This window comes from Macaca nemestrina, chromosome 19 (assembly GCF_043159975.1).
Source record: "Macaca nemestrina isolate mMacNem1 chromosome 19, mMacNem.hap1, whole genome shotgun sequence".
NCBI lineage: Eukaryota > Metazoa > Chordata > Mammalia > Primates > Cercopithecidae > Macaca > Macaca nemestrina.
The window spans coordinates 57,125,180-57,147,875 of NC_092143.1; the positions used below are offsets into that span (position 1 = coordinate 57,125,180).

Consider the following 22,696-nt stretch of genomic DNA (forward strand, 5'->3'; position numbering starts at 1 on the left):
GAGGGAATGACAAGTTCAAAGGCTGTCAGACAGGAGGAAGACATGGGAGGCGGAAGTGTGCTGGGCAAGGTGAGCTGAGGCTGGAATGGCAGGAGGGAATCAGGTCCGGTAGGACCTTGCAGGTCACGGTAAGAGGAGTGGGATTTAACTGAAGTGTGATGGGAACACATTAGAGGGTTTAAACCTGGAATAACTAACATAAGACTGATGTTTTTGAAAAGGACAGGCTGAACTGGGTGGTGGTGGAGATGAGCTGGACAATGTTTGGGGTGTATGCCGTGGAGGCAGACTGTGAGTCAATCTGTGTTGAATAGAGGAAGAACCTGCTGATGGGCTGCAGGTGGAGATCTTTGCATGTCTGGATAGAGTGGGTGATGGTGGTGTCTCTCCAGATGCCTCTTGAGCTCAGGGTCCCTCCAGGACGTCTCCGGCGAGCTTCCTACCTGTTTCTGGGTGGTGGAGACACCTTCTACCAAGTACGCAGGAGGCTCCTCCTGCACTAGAAGCTCTTGAACAAAATTAAGTATGTCAGCAAAAGGGAAGTGAGACCGTCTAGAGGGGCAACACTAATTGCATTGACATCTCAGAACTATACACACACACGCACACGCAGTTTTCTCATGAAGCTTCTGAAGTTCTAAAGATCTAAAGACCAGCTTTTCAGAAGTGAGCATCACTGACTGTAGATGTCTTCCCTTGAGTATGCATACAGGGTGTAAAGCCCTGAAACTTTAAAGCACGACCATAGGTTACTAATGAATGCGCACGTGGATCAAACAAGCCAGCACGTCTACAAAGCCTCACCTGTTCTTGTTTTCTAGCTCAGCAATCAGCTGCCTTTGCTGCTTATTCGCATCGATGGTGAAAGAGATGTCAGGAGCACTTCTCTGCTGAGTTGGCTGCTGTAAAATAAGTAGTTTGGAAGATTTCATATTGAGAATGTGAACCTATGTGTTTGGGAAGGCAGGAGTCATGAGATATGCACACAAGGAGGAGGGAACTATTTCTATCAAAACAAAGAAAGCAAATACATAAAATTCAATTGCCATTCTTCTCCTATGGACCAACTTTTCTGTGGATCCGGAGCACATCTGCGAGGTGGAAGACAGAACAGAATTCTCTGGCAGGCAAATACACAAAAGGTAGGAAAAATGATTTTTCAGTTTTCTGACTATCTTTGGGAAGTGATTTTATTTTTGCCACACTATCCCCATGGTACCTATTCTTTCATTATAGGTGGCTTTAAAAGATGTTGCACTGTTGAGAGGGTGCGTTCTCTAGAGTTACTGTTCAATTACTGTAATATACAGTTAAAAATACAGTTTTAGGCCAGGCGTGTGGCTCGCGCCTGTAATACCAGCAATTTGGGAGGCTGAGGCGGGCAGATCACTTGTGGTCAGGAGTTCGAGACCAGTCTGGCCAACATGGGGAAACCCCATCTTTACTGAAAATTCAAAAATTCGTTGGGCCTGATGGCACACACCTGTAATCCTAGCTACTAGAGGGGCTGAGGCAGGAGAATTGCTTGAGCCTGAGGTGGAGGTTGCAGTGAGCTGAGGTCATGCCACTGCATTCCAGCCCGGGTGACAGAGCGAGATTCCATCTCACAAAAATAAATAAATAAAAATACAGTTTTAAAGTCATAGTAAGACTTGCTTTTCTGATTCTTCTAATCAGCAAACTTTTATGTATTTCTTTATTCACACATGTAATTTTAGATTGATGAATTCACGTATTCATGTATATTCTTTGATTTGCTTCTTCTACCTTCACACCACTCCAGCCTATCATTTTCAGTAATGCAATCAGCTTTAACAACTGGTATACATGCAGTCATAGCTTTCTCCATTCTCAGATAAATATAGATATCATTAATCATATCATACCATATATATATGTGTGTGTGTGTGTGTGTTTATGTATATTCAGTCAAGGATTTATTTGGTGTCGTTTTACAAAAATGGGGTCAGATTATGTACACTTGTCTGTGTCTTGCTTTCTTTGCCTTACAGTACATTTTGGAAGTTCCTCCAGACCAATTTTTTTTTTTTGAGGTGGAGTCTCACTCTATCACCCAGGTTGGAGTGCAGTGGTGCAAGCTCAGCTCACTGCAAGCTTCGCCTCCTGGGTTCACGCCATTCTCCTGCCTCAGCCTCTCAAGTAGCTGGGACTACGGGTGCCCACCACCACACCTGGCTAATTTTTTGTATTTTTAGTACAGATGGGGTTTCACCGTGTTAGCCAGGATGGTCTCAATCTCCTTACCTCGTGATCCGCCCACCTTGGCCTCCCAAAGTGCTGGGATTACAGGCATGAGCCACCACACCCGGCCCTCCACACCAATTTTTATTGTTTTAAAAAATTTTTTTTTAAATCACAACTAATCTTTCTACCGAAGAATTCAAAGCTTTTAAAAATGGCAACTGTTGCCTAAGCCAGATGCAGAGAATCTTGTCCTGCTTTTTAATGTCCATAAACCTAACTGTAGGAAAGATTAACTTTTGCAAAGGTTTTGCTTTTATAAAGCTGTCTATGCATTTTAATTCACACCTCTTTTCAGCAAAGAATGACTTGTGTAGCTAACAAGAAATTTTGAGGTCCTACATTTTAGATTCTAAATGACTTTCGATAGCTAATTCTGGCATATGGCAGCACTGACTTATGGTTCAAAATTTTCTTCTGACTTCATTACATAAGACTTCCTTTTCTGGCATATACTTTATATATTGATAAATGGTAGAAACTTATCTGAGCCAGTTGTGAATTTCAGTTATTGCTTTGCTATGTATATTAATTGATCAGGAATTATACAGAAAAACATTGACCCAAGTAAATGACCTTTCTATCTCATTTCTAACCAAGTGTCATTTTACTAATCATGATTTATTCAGCTAATCATACTATTCTTAATATGTGGTTATGAAGAGATTTACAAAGGAACTAGAATTAATGTGTGGACGGTATCTTTCCTATGATGGATCCACAAAGGTTATATATAGTATATGTAGGCAAGGAACACAAGTTACTAATGTTCTCTAGAAAGAAATGGAACAAGACTGGAGAAGTTAGTGCACATATAAATAATAACATGTGCATGGAGATTTAGCAGTCTGCCAGGGATCACTAACTCAAAGGCTGAAAGGGGCAGGGAAGTAACCCAAGGGAGGGAGGTGGGCCAGGGTAAGGGTTGTGGCAAAGTGCCACACGCTTGCCCTGTCCGAAGCAGCAGAGGAATGCCTCCACTCCAGCTGCCTGCTGTCAGAAGGAATATGCATCTGATCTGGTCAGTCTTTTAAGATAAGATGAAAATCCAGACTTTCAAGGAACACCATCTGATTTGTAAGTCCTGACATCTAATAAAGAATTGAAAACACTGTAGGGCTCAACAAAACATTTCTGGGGGACAAATTTGGTCTGCAGGCTGCCATTTTGTAATTGCTGGTTTATGCAGTACTTTCATACATTTTACTGTCTCAGTGGATGCTAATAACAGGCAGCACTGACATATATAATGAGCATATTTACGCCTATGTACAGACGAGGAGACTGAACTCAAGCAGTGCTTTGCATGAGGTCATGGAGAGCTGGGACACACATTGCTAATCCCATATCTTGGTATACCATAGCCTCTGTTTATAGAGGTATATGCATGGATAAAGGCAAGAAAACTTGGAAAAGAGGTTTTTCCAGAAACCTTGTTTTGCTTTTACTTTCAAGTGACTCCTGGAGGCGTTGCTTGTCCTAAAATCTAGTTCTCCCATTTTCTCAGCTGATTTTATATTTTGATTTTAACACGTTTGCTTCTTACTTATGTCCCTTAAAATTTCATATACTCCAATTACATCTCTGTTTCACCACATCTGATTTTGGGGGCACATAGCACACTTTTAGCCTGCCCTGGATCCCTTCCATCTTGCTCATGGTAGTTTCTAACAGTGTTACAGTCGTGGATGTCACAGAGAGCACATGCCAGGGCTAATGCAATGGGTCATTATGCAGCTCCCATCTGGGATCATTTGGTTAAATGCTCAGCAGGAAGGGCTCTGATAACGGCAACATCTGATGTGAGAGGTGCAGGCAACAGCTTCCTCACTTGCTCCCCGCCACTCTTTGTTCTTTTGACGCACTAATTGCAACTCACCCTCAGTCAGCACAGATGAATTCCGAATCAATGTGTCGAGCTGACAGTTGCTTTTGTCTCAGAGACAGACACAAATGGAGAAAGCTTTATTATTTCTACTGGTATATTTTAAGCATCACTTGCAACTACTCTACCTTAAATTTAGTGCTTTCACTAACCACACCTGCTTTAAATACATTAAAGGAGTCACAACCAGTCCTTGCCCCCTTCCTCGGGCCTTCATATGGAGTTGACACTGAGTGAAGGGGGATGCGAGGATTCCAGCTTGACTCCAGGGTCACACTACTGTGGATGGTTTTGTTTCTCAAGTCTGCCATTTTTAAACTGTAAATTCACCACCAAGACACCATAAACATAGCAACAAACACATGCGCAATAAATTAGCACAAATTGTCCTGGTAATCAGCACCAGCTATAATAACAATAAACATGACATATAAAATTCAAGGATCCCAGATGCCAACAGATGAATCCTTTTACTCCAACTACTTACAGATGAAGAGGACTCTGCTGCCAGCCTTGCTGCATACCTGGCGATTAGCCTGTGTTCTTCATCAAGCCGGTTTGAACTCTCAAGCATGCTATTAAGAACAGAGCAAGAAGGAGACTGTTAGGAAGCTGAGAAAGATTGCTGCAGTCATATTACCACCAGGAGTTTTTACTATTTCAATGTTTCAGTGCAAAAAATTTGCAAGTGACATAAAACCCTGTTAGATTAACAATCTCGGCTTAAATTTGTAACATGATCTAGTATGTAGTCAGGAAGGTCATTAATAAATCCTGTCTTCAGTCAATTCAATTGTCTTACTAAGAAAGCCTCATAGAGAGGTGACTATTCTGATCAATACATCTGATGTAAGAAGAATTTCTCCTTTTATTGCCTTTAATGTTTTTTCTTTCCTTATTACACAAGTAACACATGTCCAAAATTAACATGTTAGAAAATATGAAAGCAGGAAGAAAGAAAAAAAATCATTGTGGTCAATGTCCAGGGATCCCTACCTGCTGGTATTATATTCTCATGTAATTTCCTCCCCTTTAGGATGGGCTGGACTTACTAATCTGCTTCTAATGAATAGTATATGGCAGAAGGAATGGAATGTCACTTCCAACATCAGATTTTAAAAGACCATGGCTTCCATCTTGGGCTTGCTTGCTTTCTCTTTAGCTCTCTTGGTCTGTCTGGTGGGAAAATAGCTGTCAGGTCATAAAGCAGCCTTTACGGAAAGATGTAGGCGATGAGAAACCCAAGCAAGCCAATTACCACGTGAATGAATCCCCACTGGTAGAGCCTTCAGATGAGATCACAGCCTGAAGTGACATCTTGATTGCAACCTCATGGAAGCCCTTGAACCAGAAGGACCTAGCTAAGCCAAACCTGGATTCTCAACCTACAGAAATTCTGATATGATAAATGTTTGTTGTTTTAAACTACTAACTTTTGGAATAATTTGTTATGCAGCATAAGGTAACTAATACAAGTCTCATCTATACTATTACTACCTATTTATAACCTGCCTTTTATATTTACTTCAGAGAAACCGAATTATAGTAGTGACTCCCAATGACATTAATGGAATTTTTTAGTGCCTCCTATAAATTTACAGAAACTGTTCATACTAGAATAAGGATGATCTGAGTTCCTAAAAACTAATGCAAATAGAAACATTATTAATTCTTCTGTATTTCAGGAAACTTCATTCTCTGAAATCCTCCATTCAAGACTAAGTTTTGGGTGCCATTAAAAATAATTCTACGAAACATACCAATAGCACTAATCTTGTTAACAGACTAGTTGGTTGTAGTTTGGCTTATCGGTTATTGTGGTATGTTTCAGTTCAGAATCAAGATCAGAAACTAGTTCCTCTCATTCATAAACATATTCTTCTGCATCCGTTCTTATACTTACGGCTCTTCCTTAAAGAAATTAACTCATAAATACATATTGTAAAGACACCCTCTTATGCCAATATTAAGGTTGTAAGAATTATTCATTGTAATCACTTAGATCCATATCAAGTAACATACTATTATATCATTTATATGTACATTTACAAATAGAGTAAACATGAAACAGTGTTTTAACCTTTGTTCTGAAGTGAGAAGATGAGTGAGTAATTATGTTCTTCCAGCATTTTGGCTATGTCACTTCCAAATAGCTATTCTCTGGTTGGCTGAATCCACTATATAACAGGTTCCCCTCCCCCCCCCCGGTCATTCATAAGACATTCCTGTCTTCATTATCTCTGCTCTAGCCTCTACTCCTTACATATATAAGCTATAGCTGTCTTCATGTGCGTACTTCCACTCTAGACTTAGCCCTTTTCTCTGAGCTATAATAAATAACTAGAACATTCCTGGATTTCCCTATCTAACAACTGATTTCTCCTTCCTCAGAAAAAGAGGCTTCTCTTTCCTTTTGCTCAAATGAGATAATATGTGCAAAAAGCATCAAGAGTGTGATGCCTGGAACACGTGAGGTGCTCAAAAATATTAGTTAATACAATATTATTATTTTGCCTTTTAAGTAACATGTTCATATCCATTAGTAATCCTCATCTCCTTCAAAATATCATCTGCCATCTGACAATTATCTAGAGCAGTGCTTTTCAAATTTTAAAGTGTAAGCATATCACCTAGGGATCTTGTGAAAATGCAGTTTCTGGTTCTGTGGTGGTATGGTAGGGGAGGTTGGGAGGGTGGGACCTGAGAAAATGCATTTCTAACAGGCTTCCAAGAAATGTCGACAATATTGGTCCAGTGTACTGGTTCAACACTGAGTATCAAGGATCTAGAAGATCTTGAAAACAAAATGGAAAACAAATACGTGAAATGAAGCCAAAATATAAACGATATAAAAGAGAGCATTTTTCATGAGTATTTAACAGAAACAAACATTCCCTTAAGACAGAAAATTGTCAGATATCGGGCTTACATAATGTATAGTATCAATCCCAGTGGATTGAGATTTTATTCAGTACACAAGTTTAGATTTGGAGTAAGAAAATAATTTTAAGAGCAAAGGCAGAGTTAGCTCTGGAAAACTGATGCTTTAAAGCAGATGTCTGCCTTTATAAAACAATGTCTGCATTCTGCAATGGTTAAAAATAATAACTAAATTCCTTATTACAGCTTCAATGAAAAAGAGAAAGTTACACTGTCTTTTCTTTGGACATCAAACTACCCCACGAAGAGACAACTGAATTTGATTTTAACATGTTTATCATTTCTGGCTCATGTATTAGGGACTATACATCTAATTCAACACAGTGTGTGCGGATTACAATGCCCATTGCTCCAGGCCCAGGAACGTGATCTCTTTGACACCTTGAAAGTGACTTTGTCAGAAACATTTGTATTTTGATAAATAATTTTAAAAACCTTGATAAAAACTTCTGATAAAAGTATCTTTTAAAATGAATGACTAGCTAGTGTAAGTAATATGAAGGTTATGTTTTTAAAAAGCCTCCTAGAAATGTAAGACGTGAAAATATGGGATTCTGTATAGCAAGCGATAACTCATACTTCCACGCCTTTCCTCCCCCAACACTGAGTGAATGAGGGCCTGTGTGATATATTACCCCTTTGTGCACATGAACAATTTATGGGTCCACATGTGCCATTTCAGCATGTTCAAATTACACAAGGGTGAAGGAGGCATTCCTCTGATAAATTTCTCTATTTCAAGACTTCAATTACAAATAGTTGAAAATGAATGGTCAATAATCCCTAAATCATTAAAATAAATACCAATTCCAACACTTTCTCCAGCCCTAGCTATTCATTTCGGGACTTTATAATCAGTAATCTTGCTACAAGACTATGATGAATTAAAAAGTGATTGCAGTGTTGACTGCATTTCAGAGCAGGAAAATCCATTATTTTGAAAATACTCCACTTTCTACCTGAAATGCATGGCCAGTGTCTGTTGCCAGTGATTTCAACATGGCATTCTAGGAAACTCAAGTGGCCCCAGCTGAACTAGGGCTTGTGAAAGTGTGATTTGGCAAAGATTTCTGGGAACTCAGGGTTTGTTCACATTCCTTTGACTTTTTTCTGGGCCTTTTCTGCTTTCCAGTTTAGGGTAGTCAACCAGAAAATACTGTGATCCAAAGCATATAGCATATATAAATGTAAAAGCAAAAGCATATATAAATGTTTCTATTTTTTTTCATATTTTTTCTACTACTCTGGATAGTGATGGGAATTTTATCACTAGAAATTAATTTAGAATGCCATCGAGTTTCATATACTACTCTTCTATTAAAAGGATTAGTGCCTGAGAAAGCATTATTAGTTAACTTAAATGGAAGATCGCTTTATTAGATTATTTCCTGTCTTTGGCAGTTGGTTTAGAGCAAAATGCTAAGGGAATAGAGCACTTGTTTTTGGCATTTAGGAGTCAGCGAGCTCAAGAGAGTCACGGTAGAAAGGAACAAAGTGACAATGGGGACCGAGAAGTGGTTTTATGGGACTGGAGAATGGGGAAAGAAACTAACTCTCAAAGCTTAGTGTAGTGGCCCTTTGTGAGTGGTTTCGAACAACAAAAGAAGACAGGAAATCATGAAATGGCAATCTTCATGGATAACAATAAGAGTTTACCACAATAATGGCTTCCTTAAGGGAGACCTTTAAACTCCTTTATTGAGACCCTGACTTCAATAACCCTCTATGTTACAGTCAAGGTCATGCATTCTACCTTCTAAAAACTCTCAGACTCCCCCATTTCCTTCTACTCCAACTGTTCCTGATGTGACAGTCTTTAGATTTTTATTTCCAGGATTCTAAGGAAATACCTTTCTCAGAAGTCCAGTTCTATAATTGAAGTTCCTAAAAATTTTACTAAAAAAAGGAGTTGTGTTAACAGGAAATGAAAACTTATATAAAAGAGACACTGTCAGTAAGCGTAGATAACTCTTCTTTTTTTCTTTCAACAGATTATAATTTCTTTTTCAAAAGATTGCAGTAAACTCACATTTTTCAAAATCAACAAAATGTACTAAAGACAGTCAGTCAAATCTTGACCTACACATTAAAAATATTAAAGGCATACAATTCAGTGGATTCAGTAGTGAAATGGGTTATGGATTCAATTGTGTCTCCCCCAAGATTTATATGCTAAAGCATATGAATACCCCCAGTACCTTAGAATGTGACTATGTTTGGAGATAGGGCCTTTAATTACAGTTAAATGAGTTCATAGTGTGGGGCCCTAATCTCATAGGACTGATGTTCTTTTAAGGAGAGGAAGAGACACTAGGGTAGAGAGAAAAGGTTATTTAAGGGCATAGCAGGAAGGTGTCCCTCTGCAAGTCAAGGACAGGAGAAACCAACCCTGCTGGCACCTTAGCCTTGGACTTCCAGCCTCCAGAACAGTGAGAAAATAAATTTCTGCTGTTCAAGCCATCAAGTATGGCATTTTGTTTTGGCATTCTTAGCAAACTAATACAAAGATGAAGAATCGAGGGGACATTAAAATTAAAAAAAATTCTTGCCCAATTATCACTTTAAGTTTAAAAAAAAAATTTGGAACACCCTATTAGTTGCTCTGTCGATATCAGTGAATTGCTGGTGCTTATCTTTGCCCATGTCTACCCTCTACATGAAGCTTAATACTTCAATTTTTCATCTATTTTATACTCCTATACGAAATGTTCAATTTAAGTGCTACTCTATAACAGTGATTTTTTTAAATAGTAAAAATTCTAATTTTGCTAGTAAAGTTTCTGACTACTCCTAACAATTTTGTTTAGGGTAAGATGGAATTTTTTAGCTACAGCACTACTGATATTCTACAATATCAACAGATGTTTATAGAGCACCTACTATGTGCCTGGCACTGTGCTAGATGTCAGAGATAAGGTGGTGAACAAGTTGGAGGGGGTCCCTGCCCCATTGAAGATACAGTAAGTAGTGAGTCAACCAACCAGCCACCAACCAACAAACTAACCAGCCAGCCAACCAACCAACCAACCAACCCACCAATGAGCCAACCAGCCAACCGGCTAACCAGCCAACCAACCAAACCATGATTGCAGCTGATAAGAAGAAAATAAAAATAGTATGCTATAATAGAGACTAATATAGGAGACCTACTGGGGGAGGTGTCTTTAATCTAAGACTGGAAGCTAGACAAGCAAGTTCATGTGCATATTGTAGGGGTGAAATGAGAAAGAATGTTCTAGACAGAGGGGAGAACTAGTATTGAGGTCTTGAGGCAGGAAAGAACTTGGTTCGTTGGAGGAATTGATCAAAAACTGACATGAATAAATGTAGTTATTGAATGGGAGAACCCCAAGAGATGTGAGGCTGAGAAAGGAATAGGCAAGGACTAAGTTACATGCAGATTTGTACACCATGGTGAGTGGTCTGGGTTGTAAACTAGGTCCAATAGGAATCTATTAAAGAGTTTTAGGCATGCAAGTTAATTAAAATTTAGACCTCGTAAATGAAATTCTGAAATAGGCATTCTTAGACATCTTTTTTCCCCAAAGCATAAAATATTATGGAACAATTTTAAACTAGATGGATTATTAATCCACTTAATAAGAAATCTATTGGCAACACAAATGTACACTTTCTTGTACTTGAGGAAAATATAAGCAGAACAATTTTAACCTAGTCATATGACATCAGATGTCTAATCAAGTGACAATGGTTAGAGATAGAAGTTCTGGGCTGGTTTCAAATCATTTGGTTGGTCCACTACAGACCCTGGCTATAAACTAGCAAGCCCAGGCACTTGACAAGCTTTGGGGGCCGGTAGTAAAAGCCTACTGTATCACATTTTCAGACTCCTTCTCCTGCAATGAAGAAGATGCATACAAATTATTAAGGCTTTTAAAACTTCATTGAATTAGGAAGGAAGCAGAAATTCTCCCTTGAGCTGCAGTTTATTTATTTTACTTATCTGACATCAGAACCAGCAATGACATAAGTGTTTCTTTAGTAGCCAACTATTACAAATAAGTCAGTTTCCCATTGTGTTAAGTAGTTAATATAGGGTAGAAGACCCCCACATAGAGTTAATCAGGATTATGTCTGAATAACGGCAAAAACAAAGCTTTTGATGGAGAATGGCTATAAGGTTCCTGTTTGCGGAGCATCTCATGAGGGGTGCAGAGACAAGGAGGCTAAGGAATAGGGTGGAAAATAGATGGGACCCAGTGTCATAGGACCTGTTTGCAAGCACTTACTAGCATGTGACTTTAGATAAGTCACTTAATGTCTCAAAGCTCATATTTTTTAAACAGTGAGATGGAAATAATCATATCCAACCTTCTAGGACCATGAGAAGTAAATTAAATAATTTGTGGAAAAAGGCTCTGTAATTTTTTAAGCATTTTATAAATACAAAATTTAGTATTCATACTCCAGCTGTTGAGATAAAAGAAACTGAAGACAAAACTCTTGCCCTTTTTGAAGCTTACAATTAACGTGAGAAGTCACAACTCAAGGAACTGCATACATAAAAGGTAACTTTTAAGAATCACCATTCCTGTTACTAGTATGTGCTCAAAATGTTTGCTAAAATCAAATAAAAACGCTAGAATAAGATATGCAGTTTCAGTAAATATGTGGAGGATGCAGTGTGAAGGAGGTATCCACAAAAGATCCTGAAAGGCATGTGTTGATGCAGACTTTAAAAAAGGTGATGAAACACAGTGGTTATGAACTTGGATGGATAATGGTTAAAATCTCTGTCCCACTTTTTATAGCTGTGGGACTATGGGAGAGTCAGGTAAGCTCTCTAAAATGATACCTTTACTTATCTATAAAAGGGGGACGATCTTATTTACTCCATGGGCTTACTTTAAGAACTAATTTAAGGACTAGTTTAAGGAGAAATTATGTATACAAGGCTCTGAACATAGAGCTTGGCATGAGGTAAGTGTTTAAAAACACGATTATTATTACTATTATTATATGTCTCACTGTGACTTGATGGTAAAGCATTGTAGCTACAATGATGTTAAAGGAGGTAAGAGGTCATTACGTTACTTATAGAATCATGACAGCTGTGAGGAATTGTTAGGATCTAATTAAACATAAAGAAAAGGGAAGAAAACATAAGAAATTTGAAAAAGTTGGAATTTTTTAAGGATAGAAAAAAACTATGAGAAATACGGAGGGTGAAGCTATTAAAACAAAACCTCCTTCATTGATTGGTTGGTCTTAAATTCTGCTTTGTTTTCAAAATACAAATCACATTTAGCTTTCATCAAGCAGATGCAAGGTGTCTCTGTTGAGACAGATTTATGGTCTTAAGTAACCATCAAGTCAATATGATGAATCACTTGAGTAGAGAAAATGGCTGGTAGTGACAAACTCTGGGCTTTTCTCTTTGGAGATTTATTTGTTACAACCTTAATTAAGAAAAGGTCAAGAAAGAGCAGTAGAAATAACTGGAGTGTGCTTAGAATGATGGGAAGAGGACACAGGGTGAGATTGCATCATTGCCTTACAATTGAATCTATACTGACTGTATTCTTCTTCAAAGATGAACAATACCATTAACAAAAAAAATTCAGTGCTTAGTTCTACTGTTTCAGCTACCATGTAACACTGGAGTACCAAACTCCTTGGGAATAAAGCAATTTTGTAGTTTTGAGAGGCTGAGTTGTAAAAAAGTGGATACTATTTAATCTAGAAGCTCACAAAATTTGAAGAAAGGGATGGATTTAGGTCAGCCGAAGAGTGCATTTTTATCACCTTAAACAGCAGGATCTAAGGTAAAATTAAACTAGTATACTGGTTATACATTATTAAAAACATAAATTTAGATACATGTATGTACTAAAGCACATAAATGTTCATCAGTTCATGAGAACTAAAAATTATCTCATGTACTAATCTTGCAAAAATAGGTCTAAGAAGCAGAAATAGGAAGAAAATTTTGAAAATATTCAAGTGAGGAGGAGAGAGATCCCGGGGCTAATAACATCAAGTGGTGAGGGCAAGGAGCACGGAGCAATGGCCTAGCATCTGAGGGATGTGTTGGTGAAATACTAGCTTGGTGCAAAAGTAATTGCAGTTTTTGCCATTACTTTTAATGTAATTGTCATTAATTTTGCCAATTACTTTTCCTCTAATAGTAGAGGAAAGAGGACTTGCGATGCTAAAGGTTTTTAACATTTTAATGGAAATTGAACCCATTGGCTCTCTTAATAATTATAACTATGGAAAATCAATGGGTCCTTAGTTCAGAGAAAATTGAAGTGGTTGAGAAAAATTGACATATTTTCAAGGAACTGGTTTGCCAAATATGTTTATAAAACAGTCGTCTGAACTGGATTGAAAAATACATATGATAAATACAGTTTGTCCTTTTCCTTTAATTCAAGTTGCAAATCTACATTTATTATTAACATCAAGTAACTTTAACCAGCGGAAGGAATCTCCTATGTCACAATTAAAATGGAGAAAAGCCTTTTGAATGGCTTTATCCAAGCACACAGGGCTATCTTAATTTCTGAATTTAACATTTCTTTTTTTAATTTTTTTATTTTATTTTATTTTTTTTTGAGACAGAGTCTCACGCTGTTGCCCAGGCTGGAGTGCAGTGGCGCGATCTCGGCTCACTGCAAGCTCTGCCTCCCGGGTTCTCGCCATTCTCCTGCCTCAGCCTCCTGAGTAGCTGGGACTACAGGCGCCCGCCACCGCGCCCGGCTAATTTTTTTTGTATTTTTAGTAGAGACGGGGTTTCACTGTGGTCTCGATCTCCTGACCTTGTGATCCGCCCGCCTCGGCCTCCCAAAGTGCTGGGATTACAGGCTTGAGCCACCGCGCCCGGCCCTGAATTTAACATTTCTGAAACTAAGTTTTGTGTATTCCAAGATGTAAAAGCAGGCTTTAGCAGGATGATCATCAGAGACATGTATATTAGAATTGCTGAAAGACAATTGTTCCCACTGTTATCATTGTTAAAGAAATGATTTCCATTTTGTGATTCAATTACATCACATTTTTTCTTTTTCACTCTTGTCTTGAGTAAAATGAAGCATTGTTTTCCAAATCAGCAGAGACATCCATGTCCTTGGAATAAGACAAATTCTTGTATCACCATCCTGTGGTGATTTGGCATGACATGTTAGCACAGAACTGAATGGTGGGGCCCGGAGTCCTGAATCTACCTGAAGGCTAATATTTAGCAAGGCACCCCTTCATGCAAGTTTTCGCTTTAGCTAATATATAAACAAGGATATGAATCTTATGGTTTCTTCATGGGAAGTATACAGACTAACATCACAAAAGACTTCTTAATTGAATCAGTTAACAGTGCTTCAGGGTCACCACTGGCATCCAGTGACCTTGCTCCTTGCTGAGACTGCTTGTCACCAGCTCAGACTGCATCCCTCTCTAAGGACAGTCAAGCAGCCAAACCTGCACTAACCATGAGGGGTTGTTCCGGAGCATGTTGACATACAACCCGATGAGAACATGTTCATCAGCTAGCCTGTCTGCCACATTCAGGCTGTACTGTATCCTGAAACAGGGCAGGGGGAAAGAAAGGGTGTTGTTAAGAGAGGTGGACAGAAATAAGCAGAGAAGGTAGGAGTGAGTTTTTGGTAGAAAAGGCATTTAGAAAACCAAGCAAGTAAAGGAAGGGTAGTAAGTGATGTGCTATGAAAAACACAAGCGAAATCCAGGCAATAAAACCCACAATTCTATTTCACTAACTTTAAAAATAAAGACTTCCATTTAGCTCAAATAAAGTTTTAGAAAACAGATTTACATTTTTCAACCACTAAGGCCAAGGTATTCATCTGTACAGTAAATACATTGAAATGGGTTGCAAGCAAAGATTAAATATCCTTCAGAAAATCTAATCTTCAGCTTAGTCATTTCAAAAAAGAAAAAGACACAAATCTGGGAAAGTGAATAACAACACAGATGTGTCTACTGGAAATAACTACTTAGTGCTGTTAATTGGGTTAGAGCAGAGCTGCTTTTACTGAATCAAAGATGGTCTTTCACACACAAAGCATTTTTGACAAAAGAAATCTCCATTTTTAGTTTAGTTAATGCAGCGTTCCAGTACACTCTGGCTGAAACTTACCCTTTGCCCTTCAGAAAAGCTGGAGCAGCCCTAGCCAGCAGTTTGTTCTGCTCTACTTCACTGTCCTTGGGAGGAGAGCTAGTTAATAAGATGGGAAAGCCAAGAAGAGCGTAAACACCGCAATGCATTCAAGAATAGAAACTGGCAACAGACACTCCCAAGTCTAGATCCAAGTTCCATTTGGACAGATCTCTTATTATTTTGAAATGTTCAAGATGTTTTCAGATTTCCACAGAGTTCAAGTAGGAGTAGAAACCCAGCCTGAGAACACAACCGCAATCGCCATGATCCCAGATTTGACCTCTGCTATTTGCTTAACAAGAAAGCACTTATACTGGGTATGTCTAGACATAATGAAAATTCATTCAACATTTATCATGGCTTAGCATGTAAACAGTCCAGCAGTTCACTAAGTCCTGCCAGCCTTTAGATCCCACTCAAGAACTTTAGCCTTCCCTGCATCCTCCAACTTTCTGTGCTGAATAGAAAGACTTGAAAATTACCTAGCTAGAGATTGCTTTGTATTGGAAGTGTTTTACTACTCCAAGCAAAAGCCACATGGTCTTGGCTGTGGAGCTACAAAGAAAATTTTCAGAGAAACATACCTTTGAGTCTTATACATATATGTTGTTATTTCTTATGTTTATATTAATACAAAGCTAGTGAATATAGTCTCATTGCTAAAGCAAATTCTTAACATTATATATTCATTATGGGAACTACTCATTTTCTTTAGTAATTTAAAGGGCAATTTTAAAGTTTAAAATACAGTTTTATTAAAGTACAAACAGAAATATAAATAATAATTCATTATGTGTGGCTACAGTAAAGTCATCCAAAATCTACTGTGACAATTTGTAGTCACACTACATTGAGAAATATGGTATTAATTCTTAGTATTACAGTTGTATTGGTTGGTAATGTGTTTAAAGAAAGTTTGCTCCTCTATAGGTTAAGTAAGAATTTGCCCTGCACACTGGTAAACCTAAAATTACCTACTCCTTCATGGAAAATAGAAAAATAAATTGTCTGTCTTTGTTTGAATACCAAATATTTAACTACTTGGATATAAATTACGAGGTTCTGCCAAAAATTTTCAAGAAACTCTAAATCTACTAAATATATATAATGGTTTATAAATTAGTTAAAATCTTAAAAACTTTATACTACAAGTTTTAAGGCTCTATTATAAAGCACCATTCTTTCAGGCCATGAAGTACTAAAAAATATAAATTTATACATATCACATTAGAACTATGTACATTATAGTTGGAATTCTTGCTTTATAATAGTGTATATTAAAAGATTCCTTGAATAGTGAGGTCTCTGATAAATTTAATATTAAATTTGATTTGTAAAGAAAATGACTAGCAAAGAGTAGACATGCATGTTTGGCAGATGAATGACATTTTCACTCAGCTCTTCAGAAAGGCATCTGTTATACAAATTATTGCTCTACTTAAAAAGTTCAACTGTATCCACACAAAATTGACTTTCTTTTTTGAGATGGAGTCTCACTCTGTCACACAGGCTGGAGTGCAGTGGCACGATCTCAGCTCACTGCAACCTCTACCTTCCGGGTTCAAATGATTCTCCTGCCTCATCCTCCTGAGTAGTTGGGATTACAGGAACACACCACCATGCCTGGCTAATTTTTGTATTTTTAGTACAGATGGGATTTCACCATGTTGGCCAGGCTGGTCTCGAACTCCCAACCGCAAGTGATCTTCCCCCCTTGGCCTCCCAAAGTGCTGGGATTACAGGCGTGAGCCACCATGCCTGGCCCAAAATTGGCTTTAAGAATAAATTAGATTGTGTTTTAGGAGAATTTACTTTCCTGATGACCTTAATACTTATCTTTATCCAGCATATTGATGTTTTCCTTTTAAAACTGCAAAACCTGCCCATCAGGGCCAAATAACCACCTTCAGCCATCATTTTCTGTGATGTACCATTATCCCACCAAAACACTTTGTTTTCTGTGATATACCATTACCCACCAAAACTGCATTCCAAACTATGTCTACTGAAGCAGATCTCCATACATTCATTATGCAGTACCTACAGTACCCCTGCTGCCCAATATCCCCCCAATTATTTTTTATAACTAAAGATAGATGAATCTATTACATAATTTATTTCAGATGCTTGCAAAACCATTCAAAACACTGTGTGAAACATCCATAAGTCTTCCCTCCAAACTAAACTATCTCCCTGCCTTCTTATGCTTCTTTATTCCTTGAATCCCATAAATTGTGGCAATAATTTCTTAAGCAATAATTGCACAGGGACAACCTCTCACACTGAATGTGCAAGATAACAAGTAAGAATCAGTAGAGAAAAGAAACACAGGAAGGTCAACCACGAAGATGTGTTTGCCACAAATTATTCTGGTGAAGTTCTATGGGAGGAAGAAGATGTGTCAGTGAAGGCCCAGAAATGTGGTTCCACCACCCACCACTGACAAAGCCCAAGCATGAAGGAGCCCTAGCCTCAGTATTGTGTAGGGGTAGGGCTGAGAAAAGGGGGCAATACGCCGGACTTTCCTTTGGTGGCCTTCTCCTTTTTTTTTTCTTCAAATCTTTGGGCTCCTCTCTTCCTTCCCCTACTCCACTTGCCTGTCTCCCCTCTCCTCTTCCTTTTCTTCCTTCTTCTAACCGGGTCCCTTCCTCCCTCAAAGGAATGAGACATATTCTATGTATACACATCTCTTAACTTTTGCTGTCATTTTCTTTGTGTTGGCCCTTGCCGGTGTTGGTTTAAAGAAATAGTTTAAAACCTTTATCTTCCTTTCCTTTCCCATGCGGATTCTTAGAGAAAACAATTCTTGGAAAATAGGGGTGTTACACCATGAACATTTATGAGTTTCTGGAAATAAACTATTTTGTTTTGCTATAGCTCTTAATTTCTAGTGCCAGAAGAACTTCTAACTTTTTGATACTCACTGTTCACATAGTTTCTGTAATTTCTAGAGTTAGCTTCAAATTCTTCTCATCATCTGTTTCTAGGAAGCCAAAAATATGACCACGTATAGCAGAAGCCAAATGCATGATGAAAACAAGACAAAAATGGCCACTCTTTCAAAATGAAATGAATCAAGAACCTGAGAGTTGACTGGGAGACAGGTTTCACTTAAAACTTGGGTCTTTAAAGTCTTTTCACTTGAAGTACTTTCCACCAGAACCTCTTCCAGCAAAGTGAAATTTTTTCTCTTGAGTTGCTGTTAAAACAGAGATTGCTATGGTTTGAATATTTGACCCCTCCAAACTTCATGTTGAAATTTGATCTTCAATGTTGGAAATAGGGCGGGAGGTGTTTGGGTTATGGGGGCAGATCCCTCATGAATGGCTTGGTGCCATTCTCACAGCAATGAGTGAGGTCTCACTCTATTAGTTCCCTTGAGGGCTGGTTGTTACAAGTAGCCTGGCACCTCTTCTCTGTGGCTTGCTTCCTCTCTTCTCCTGTGTCTTGGCACAAACCAGCTTCCCTTTGCCTTCTGCTGTAAGTGGAAGCAGCCTGAAGTCTCACCAGAAGCAGATGCTGATGCCATACTTCATGTACAGTCTGCAGAACCATGACCCAAATAAACCTCTTTTCTTTTCTTTTTTTTTTTTTGAGACAGAGTTTTGCTCTTGTTGCCCAGGCTGGAGTGCAATGGCGCAATCTCGGCTCACTGCAACCTCCACCTCCTGGGTTCAAACAATTCTTCTGCCTCAGCCTCCCGAGTAGCTGGGATTATAGGAACCCGCCACCACACCCAGCTTTTTTTTTTTTTTGTATTTTTAATAGAGATGGGGTTTTACCATGTTGGCCAGGCTGGTCTCAAACTCCTGACCTCAGGTGATCCACCTGCTGTGGCCTCCCAAAGTGCTGGGAATGCAGGCATGAGCCACTGTGCCCGGCCTAAACCTCTTTTCTTCGAGGATTACCCAGCCTCAGGCACTCCTTTATAGCAACACAAAGGACTAAAACAGTAACGATGTGGGGCTTACAATGATCCCTCAAGGCTCTATATTATCACAGTCTTTTATAGACTAATTTCGATTCTAAACTTTCATTTTGTAGCTTGGCGGTTTGCATGGAGAAGTTAAGTTTCTAGTTCTTTGTGGGATTTAGGATCAGGCACAATGGAACCTACTTCCTGACTAAGGAAAGAGTGCTTCCAGCATATCATTGTGTCAGAATGTGACAATGGCTTTCATACAACCCAGCCTGAGCTTCAAAACTTCTTCTGTTCTACATGCCTTGTCTTCAAATCAGAATGTATTCTTCCTTTTAAGCTCTGAAACTGGTAACTATTTGGGGTTCAACTTGACCATGGGATACACCTTTTCTAATCTGAGTTTCAAACAGAAGCAAGACTATCATTTCTAAAATTATATGCACACAAATCTCTTTTTCTTATCATCCTTTTCTTTTCACTAATCCCTTGCCACTGTATGAGCATATCCTTTCACACACATATTATCACTGATGGTTGTGGGAACAGCCATACCTTGAAGGGCATGGCATGGTAAATTTTGAAGTTCATATATCTGCTGAAAGAAAAAAGGTAGGAAATATTCCTTTAGACTTTTTTTTCTAACAAAAATCCTCTAGCTTCTCATCATTTCCTTTTTAGACCTTTGGAAAGTAGCATATCTAAAGATGAACATAAAAAACCTTCTTCCAAAATTTTTCACACACACACACACACACACACACACACACACACACACACACAATGACACAATGGGTTCTGGAAAAGTAGAACAATCTCAAAATGTTTCATACTTATTAAAAAAATTATCCCCTTAGCTTTGAAGGGTGATGACTGATGCCAATAGTTTTACTTCAGTGAAAATATTTGGGGGTTGGTCCAAAGGTAACAAAATCACACACAGATGCTTCCTGGATACATGAAATATATTTTTAAAAACCACTTCTGCTAATGTTGAGTTACTATATTAGCCCTTGACAAAGATTATTTTTTCTTTTATTGAACATGATATTAAAGGCCTGGCTGCAGTCTCACAGAGAACAAATATTATAGAAACAAATTATATTAATATAGAATAATTATCACAATGGTTAAAAGAAAAACAATATTTGAAATATAGCAAATTAAGGACAGATATTTTCATTTCTATTCTTAAATTATTAATAAGCTTGTGTGACATTTGGATTTGTGAAGAATCACTTACAAAGTTGGCTGTCTCCTTAAGTAACTATCTATAGTGTATAAAATTTTCCTTCTCACTAGAATTACATAGTTTAGTAGTAAGGCCATCACACTAATTTAAATACAATAAAAAAGAATCCACAAATCTGTTTTGTCAAGAAATAATGTTTTGAAACATTCTGTTTCTTTTTTTCTAGATTTCAATAGCTTACATCTGAAATATAAAATATCTATTACCTGAAAATTCATAGACCAGTATTAAAAAATAGGTTAGTGTCTCAGTGGGAAAATTAGCTGTCATCAATTCAGGCTGGCATAGAAGCTGAACCATCTCAAACAGGTACCATGGAAAAAATAAGAATTATTAGGTCATATTTAATTTACTACATTGTATCCAGGTATTATCAAGTCACACCAATTACACTTTAGTCAAGACAGCCTCTAGGAAAGTTTGCTTGTTGGTACAGGGCATGCAGAGACAATAGCCAAAGCAAGTCTAGTAGGAGAATAAAGGTTACTGAACTGAACAAGATAGGTGACTGTGGTTTTAATCATGCACTAACATTTTAGTAGAGAAAATTGTTAGGGTTGATGTGTAGACTGGTGTAATTCTGGTTTGGAAAAATCTAACATATTAGTGGAGCTCTGGGGCTACATGAAGTAAAGAATTATCGGCAGAGAGTGATTATTTCAAATTCATAAAATTTCATACAACATGCCCAGAAAGTTTGAAAAGAGTGAGAAATCTTCAGGGTGGTGCCAGATGTTGATTTAAAAATTTATCTGTTTTATGACTGAAAATGGATGGGCATTAATCTTAGGAAAAAACAGATATGAAGAAAACTTTGATTTTCAAAAGGAAAGGCTACATTCAGTGTCTCAAATTTATTTTTAGCCACTTTTGATTACCAAATCACAACTATTTAAAATGTAGCTTGAACTTTTTGAGTCAGATTAAAAGCCAGGTTGTTAAGTAAAGAATCTCTGGGTAAGCAAAAACATCTTTTAAAAATGAAAAAGGCACATTGAATTAGCATTTCCTGGGTTGAAAACCCAAACCTGTCAATCAACTGACCAACAAGTCAACCCAAAAAATAACTCACAACTGCTGCTCCTCTTGGAGGGATCAGGATTTGGGAAGTATCTGGGGTGGGTGCACTCTCCTCATAGGAACTACAGAGCCTAATACAGTATCATTTTTAAATTTATTTTATTTTATTTATTTTTGAGATGGAGTTTCACTTTTGTTGCCCAGGCTGGAGTGCAATGGCACGATCTTGGCTCACCACAACCTCTGCCTCCTAGGTTCAAGCTATTCTCCTGCCTCAGCTTCCCAAGTAGCTGGGATTACAGACGCCCGCCACCGTGCCTGGCCAATTTTTGTATTTTTAGTAGAGATGGAGTTTCACCACTTTGGCCCGGCTAGTCTTGAACTCCTGACCTCAGGTGATCCACTTGCCTCAGCCTCCCAAATTGCTGGGATTACAGGCGTGAACCACCATGCCCGGACATCTAATACAGTATGATTAATTAATTACTTGTTATTGCAGCAAACCAAAAACTAGCATATTAGATTGTGTTCAACATGCAATATGAATTATAAGCAATTTCCTAATATTTGGTGGAGTGATAAGACCTGGCTAGATGTTATATAGTATAGTCAACGTGATTCCTTTTGTGAGTGCTTACCACTTTAGAGGTTGCAACTATGAAAATACCTGTGAAGACTTTAAATGATGTTTCTAAAATTGGAAGTAAAAGGAGTGTGACTAATTTTTTTTATTAGTCTTTACTGTGACTAATGAAGAAGTTTGGTCACAGTGAAAGAAGCTTACTTGACGTTAAAAAGTATTGGTTAACTTTCTCATCTAAACTAAGTAAGGATTATGGCAAGATAATTAAGATTTTAAAAAGGAGGCATGATGCCAAAAAAGATAGCAGATCCTAAGAGGCACAGAGCTGTGGGCAGTGAAGGGGAGAAAGAGCCTTTGGGGCCTGGCTTTGTGGTCAGTCCTTGCAATAATATCTGCAATAATAATAATAAGCTATCTTTCATAAGCTTAGATAATGTTGCTGGCTCACCATACATAGCTCTTAGAGCTCTTTCCCTAGTGGTGATAATAGATTTCCCTCAAATCAGCCATTCTTTCCTATAAATTTATAAGAAAACATAATAGATTTAGGCATATAGTTTACAATCAAGAAAATGAATGAAGTGAATCGGTCCATTGATTATGTTATATGACCCACATTCTACCTAACTTCTAACCAGCACTGAATGTACACATGTGCACATGTGCACACACACACAGACATACACACATGTAAGAAGACT

The 22,696-nt window shown here is 38.0% G+C and overlaps 1 protein-coding gene across 35 annotated transcripts in view; it reads right to left on the reverse strand.

The window, feature by feature from the left end:
• Positions 1-22,696, reverse strand: part of LOC105498620 (dystrobrevin alpha) — a 419,513-nt gene that overhangs the window by 38,622 nt on the left and 358,195 nt on the right. For 18 of the 35 annotated variants that reach the window (XM_071085465.1, XM_071085462.1, XM_071085460.1 and 15 more), the window contains 2 exons: positions 4,635-4,722; positions 805-902 (listed from right to left, as the gene is read on the reverse strand). In XM_071085465.1, coding sequence (XP_070941566.1) covers positions 805-902; positions 4,635-4,722 — 186 coding nt within the window. Of the gene's footprint in view, positions 1-804; positions 903-4,634; positions 4,723-14,534; positions 14,628-15,200; positions 15,279-22,696 lie in introns of all 35 variants that reach the window. The other 17 variants (XM_071085454.1, XM_071085446.1, XM_071085451.1 and 14 more) reach the window with 1 other exon arrangement.